The sequence below is a fragment of the Haliaeetus leucocephalus genome, unplaced genomic scaffold, assembly GCF_000737465.1.
Source record: "Haliaeetus leucocephalus isolate CR32 unplaced genomic scaffold, Haliaeetus_leucocephalus-4.0 Scaffold636, whole genome shotgun sequence".
Taxonomy (NCBI): Eukaryota; Metazoa; Chordata; class Aves; order Accipitriformes; family Accipitridae; genus Haliaeetus; species Haliaeetus leucocephalus.
Genome location: NW_010973072.1, coordinates 6,190,998 through 6,196,211, shown reverse-complemented (window position 1 = coordinate 6,196,211; position 5,214 = coordinate 6,190,998). Strand labels below are relative to the sequence as shown.

General features: G+C 35.6%; 1 protein-coding gene across 1 annotated transcript; it reads left to right on the top strand.

Moving 5' to 3' along the window:
• The first annotated feature begins 2,000 nt into the window (after window positions 1-2,000).
• Window positions 2,001-3,724, top strand: TNFRSF17 (tumor necrosis factor receptor superfamily, member 17). The gene is made up of 3 exons (XM_010578490.1): window positions 2,001-2,224; window positions 2,556-2,687; window positions 3,468-3,724. The coding sequence occupies exons 1-3, from the start codon at window positions 2,110-2,112 to the stop codon at window positions 3,722-3,724; spliced, it is 504 nt and encodes a 167-aa protein (XP_010576792.1). The 5' UTR covers window positions 2,001-2,109.
• Window positions 3,725-5,214: the final 1,490 nt, after the last annotated feature.

The window sequence follows — 5,214 nt, the reverse complement described above, 5'->3', positions numbered from 1 at the left end:
AGCATTGGACCCAGCTTGTCTGTCCTGAAATTGACTTCTTGTACCTGTGGATACCATGAAGATACTTTCACGAATATCTGTCTTCTGATCACAGCTGAGAATGTGATTGCCCTCTCCATGATTGAAAAGGTTACACAGCATCTTAAAAGCAAACCCTCAAATCGCTCTATGCATAAGCTAGCAAATGGTGTTTCATCAGAAATAGGAATGATATTCTAGTGATAACTTAGTTTTTTTCCCCTGAAGTGTGAATGTGTGAAGCAAGTCAGAACCAGTTTTATGACTTCAGTACGAGCATTGACTTCCTGGTGAAATTTTTGGCATCGCCCAGGGTCTGTATCTATATTTTCTTTTGTCATGCCTAAATCAGATTTTGTCAATTCCTGTTTATCCACTAATCTTGAATAGGGAGAAAAGCCCATAACAGAAAGCCTACAGCTGTGCACCTGGCCTATAGAAACAAGTGCAGAAGCCACAATAAGCAGTTCCATCTGCTAGAGACTAGAATACAGATTGCTTTGTTAGACTATTCCACTAAAAACAGTTTGTGTATTCCCACATGTTGCATTTCTTGGGAAAATAAGTCTCACACATAGTAATGTAGTATGAAATTACAATTCCTTATACAATATTTTTCTTTTCTCTTTCTGTAGCCAAAAAGCCAATTAACTTAATTGTCAGGGAGAAATTTAACTATAAATAAGCCTGTAATTCTAATCTATCTGTGGCAGTGATACCGGATAGAGGCTGTTATTGCAACTTGCTAGATATTACTGGTTAACTTTGTATTTAAAATAAATTCTATTAGATTAAAAAGTCAAGATACAAGTAAGCTGTGTGAATTATTTTCATTGTGGCAGTCTGTTATCAAAGCTTTTTTTACCTGGGAGAAGACCAAATGCATTTTTGGAAATGTTACACTCACTGCATATACACAGATAAATCTATGCATGGTCAGTGTGCCCCATCACCAGGCTGGCAAGGAGGTGTCGTATACGCTCTACCACAAGAATGAAATCTATGGCCCACCTCTTTTTCCATGCTGGATACCGCAGTTTTAGTACAGTGACAGTTTTGCATTATGGAAAAATAAGGGGGAAAATGCAGATAATGCCTTGAATCAAAATTGTAAAATATTCATATAACTCTTCTTTCACTATTAAAACATAACCTTATTAAATTTTTCATATAGCTATGGTTATAAGCAAAAAACCAGCTAAAAACCAAAAAATGAACAAAGCGAAAAAGCTGACCAAAACCTAATGGACTAGATAAGTGAGGCTAATTTGGAATCAAGGAGCAATATGCCAGTGGATGAATCTCTAGATTTTGTCTTTCCATTATAACTGAAGGTCTTAGATGTATTTTTTACAACACAATTATGAAGTAACTGCTCAACTTGTACTTTAACAGTAACTCACTTAAAAGCAGAAGACCATTCATTTACAAAAAGTAATTCTTTCGTCACCTATGTGTTCTAAATATTATTGTCCATCCAGGGAAACAGGTATGAAGGAAGTTGTCTGAAGTTGCAGAATAAGTCAGGCAAACCTAGAAACTGAATTGGTCATATCTTCTTACTGCTATGCCTCCTGCCTCTATTTTTTTCATCTTCTGTTCCTTGGACTGGAACAAAAATAAAAAAATTAAGCATTGCATAGTTTGCATTTTACAGGAAAACGTAATTACTGTGGCCCATCACCATGAAAAAACCCCCAAAATTCTGAAGACAAGAACAATTGTTATGAACTCCTGTTTGGAGATCATCTTGCTTTTCTACAGTTTGTAATGTTTAGCACCTGTTGAAGAAATGTCTTCTATAAATAACTGTTTTCTGTTTCAGGCAAAATTTACATTGAAAATTATCTTGGTGCAGCTGTTCCGTTTTTCTACAATTGTGAATTGCCAAAAAAGGAACAGTAATTCCTTGGGGGCCTCAGAGTTAAATCCTTTTTATTTAACATGATACTATGTAGTGGAGCTGTGATCAAAATCTATTATTGCTAGCTGTTCTTAGATTTGCTAAAACCGAGAACTGAAAAGCCCTTTGTAGATGATCCTCACTCTTTTACAATTTCTGGCTTTCCAGTTCCATAATTACTGGCCCTGATGGCACACTGCCCCAAAAATGAATACTTTGATAATTTGCTACTCTCTTGTAAGCCTTGTCACCTTCGATGTTCTAGTACACCGCCGCCTGCATGTGAAAACTACTGTGATAAGAGTAAGTAATATTTCTGCAATACTTTGTGGCTATGCTGGGCATTTTCATGTTGTAATTGTAAACATAAAAACCTAAAGAAATCTAAAACCTGGAAAGAGTTTATCAGGATAATATATGGGCTCAAAAATATTAAAGTAGTATGCACTGTGTCCTGTATGAGTATGTGTGTTAAGAAGAATAAATTTTTAAAGCTCTCAAGCTTTATTTGAGCTGTCACTCAATAGAAACAGAAATTGCTCCTTTGATATAGAAAAAGTTTTATGTGTTGGACATGTTTACTGTTCATTCGTTATTGTTTACAATTAATTTAATGCATCTCTTATTTCATAAGGTGCTGATTCAAGTGGAGTTGTTTGGACTTGTTTGATCTTAGGAGTAATTTTAATGTTCACGCTGTTCACCTTAATGGTCTTGTTTAAATGGAAGCACCTGAAGCAACTAAAACAAAACCTGAAAACCACAGGTGAATAAATAAGATTCTTTATCAAATAATTTTAGATCATTTTACATTTTAACTACTGTTACCATGTATAAATTTTGCATATAATTTATATTCCAGATTCAGATAACTGTCTTTGTTGGATTGTTTTGTATTCCTGAAATAGTCTCAATAAAGTATTAAAGTTATTAGGGAATAAAATATCCAGATGATAACTTGTAAAAGCAGCAGTTTCTCTTTGTTGGTTCTGGACAATGTCAGGATTGTTTTGTTGCATATTCATACCTGGCTTGCTTGCTGGTGTTTGAGAAATCATTTATGAACCCTCAGTAGCAAAAGATCTTCATAAGGATTTCATCCTCTTCTCACTGAATGCTAAAGGAATTCTACCCAGGTAGAGGATATACATTCAATACTAGGTTTCCATCTTATAAGATATTAAATAGTTTTACTTAATATTCTAGCCTGTGAGAAGCCTATATGGTATATTTTGGGAAGGTGAAAATAATTGAGTTATTTTTACATTTTACAAACACTAATATCTGTGGAGTGTTCAGCCAATAAATAATAACTGATTAGAAAATATGTGTTAGATTGCTTAAATGCTTATCCTGAAGTATAGGGGGTATATTGTCATAGAACAAAGATTATCATATGTAACTACATCTTAAAACTTTCACTATATCTTAAAACTTTCACTAAGGTTAGGAACATAGTTGGAACATAATGAAGTTTGGATCTTTAATAACTGTATGTCTGGAATAGCATGATATATATACTAAATTAACTTCTGTATATTTACAGACTCTTCTGTGGAGCCAAATAACATTCTCAAGGCTAATACTGAAAGCCGTGTGAATACAGAAGGAATTAGACACTCACTTCAAAGTGAAACTTTAATGTATTCAGTGGAAGAATGCACTTGCAGTGACTGTGGCTTGGTAAAACCTGAGACTGGCTGTGAAACTTCATTTCCATTACCAGCTACAGAAGAAGGAGCTACTGTTCTAGTTACCACAAAATCCTTTGATTATTGCAACTATATTCTGGGTGCTGGGTGACTATGAGAAGTATGTTTTTACTGCATAGTAATAAATGAGTTATTCCAGTATAGCTATTAATATAAATACTTGCAGTCAGTGGAGAAGGCTAGTACGTCCTTATAGATCTTACATTGTGCTTTCATTAATATTGTCATATTATTTCTAATTCTAGTATTTCTTTGGTCAAGTATTTCTACATTATCCTCAGGTACTAGACTAGTTATTGGAATTCTTAATTTCTGAAAGTCCCTATGTAGGATGGCTTTTTCTGTCTTTAGAGATTGTATCTATTTATGCCAGATATATACAAACCCATCAATAAACAAGTTTGCAAGTATATATTTTATGTTAAACTCAGATCTTATGCCAAAAATTAATTGATGATACACAAGGAATGTTCCAAGAGGCGGAAATGAAGACCCACGTTACATCCCCAGTCTTGTAAAGAATAATTTCAAATAGCCCCCATGATGCTTGAAATAGGAATATTCTAATGAGGAATACCTCTGTAGACTATGGAGTCACGCCCAGTTCAGATAGTATCTCAGGGTCACGCTAAGGGAGGCTGTGGTGCCGTGGAACATCGTACCTGCAATCCCCATGTATTGCCTGATGGTGCAGACTTTCCTTTAAGTGCCAAATGTTTTTCAGACTGTATTCTACAAAGACTTCTTTCTATTTTACTGATTATTTACTTACCCTTGTCATATGTACAAGGACTGCTAATTGGATATAGTCATGCTAGGATACTGTGTGTCCTAAAATTAGGAATATACTTTTGTCACCTTGCCTCCCAAGCATTAATGTTATTTTCCTAATATTAGGCCAGTTTTATTCCTGGAAAACTGCAACAACAACAGAAGCAACAACAATCTTTTTATTTGTAGATAGCTTTCTATTTCAGGTTCTTGGATGAATGATGAACGAAAATGTTTTAAGACTAGTAAATTATTGCACAAAATCTACGAACGATCGCTATTACAGCATCTTTAGGAGGCTGCCCACAAAGTCTGGGCCAGTTATTAGTCAGCTGCATAGGTCTGGCCATGTGTATAGCCCAAACCCCTGAAATAGGTCTACAGAGCTATTAAATGTATTATTATTACTTTATCTAGGAACTCTTAAAAAAAAAGATTACACTCTTTTACTCCACACAGCGTGGAGCAGTATGTGGCAAATACACAGCGCTGTATTGTGAGAGCGAGCAAACACAAACCAGCAAGATGATGCCTTACAACGAGTCTACAACATGTAAGAAAATTACTTCATTACTTTGTCGGTTTTTTTTTGTATTAGAGGTCTCACAATTTCCATACCCGTTTTTTGAAACACGAACCTTTCCGGACTTTAGCTCACAGAGCACGTGTGGCAGTACGGAACACTTTAAGCCCGTTTTTCTCATCTCTCCCTTGCCCGGTGTTTCTTCACTTGCCCGCAGAATTTCCGCAGGGGGCAGACGGTTAGGCTTTCTGTGAAGCGGGGGGATTGCCTCAGGATTTCCCGCCGCG

Excerpts from the sequence above, each read along its gene's own strand:
- TNFRSF17 (XM_010578490.1), top strand. The coding sequence starts at position 2,110 with ATGGCACACTGCCCCAAAAATGAATACTTTGATAATTTGCTACTCTCT. Across the intron at positions 2,225-2,555 it reads TGAAAACTACTGTGATAAGA|GTGCTGATTCAAGTGGAGTT; the intron begins GTAAGTAATATT and ends TTATTTCATAAG. Across the intron at positions 2,688-3,467 it reads ACAAAACCTGAAAACCACAG|ACTCTTCTGTGGAGCCAAAT; the intron begins GTGAATAAATAA and ends GTATATTTACAG.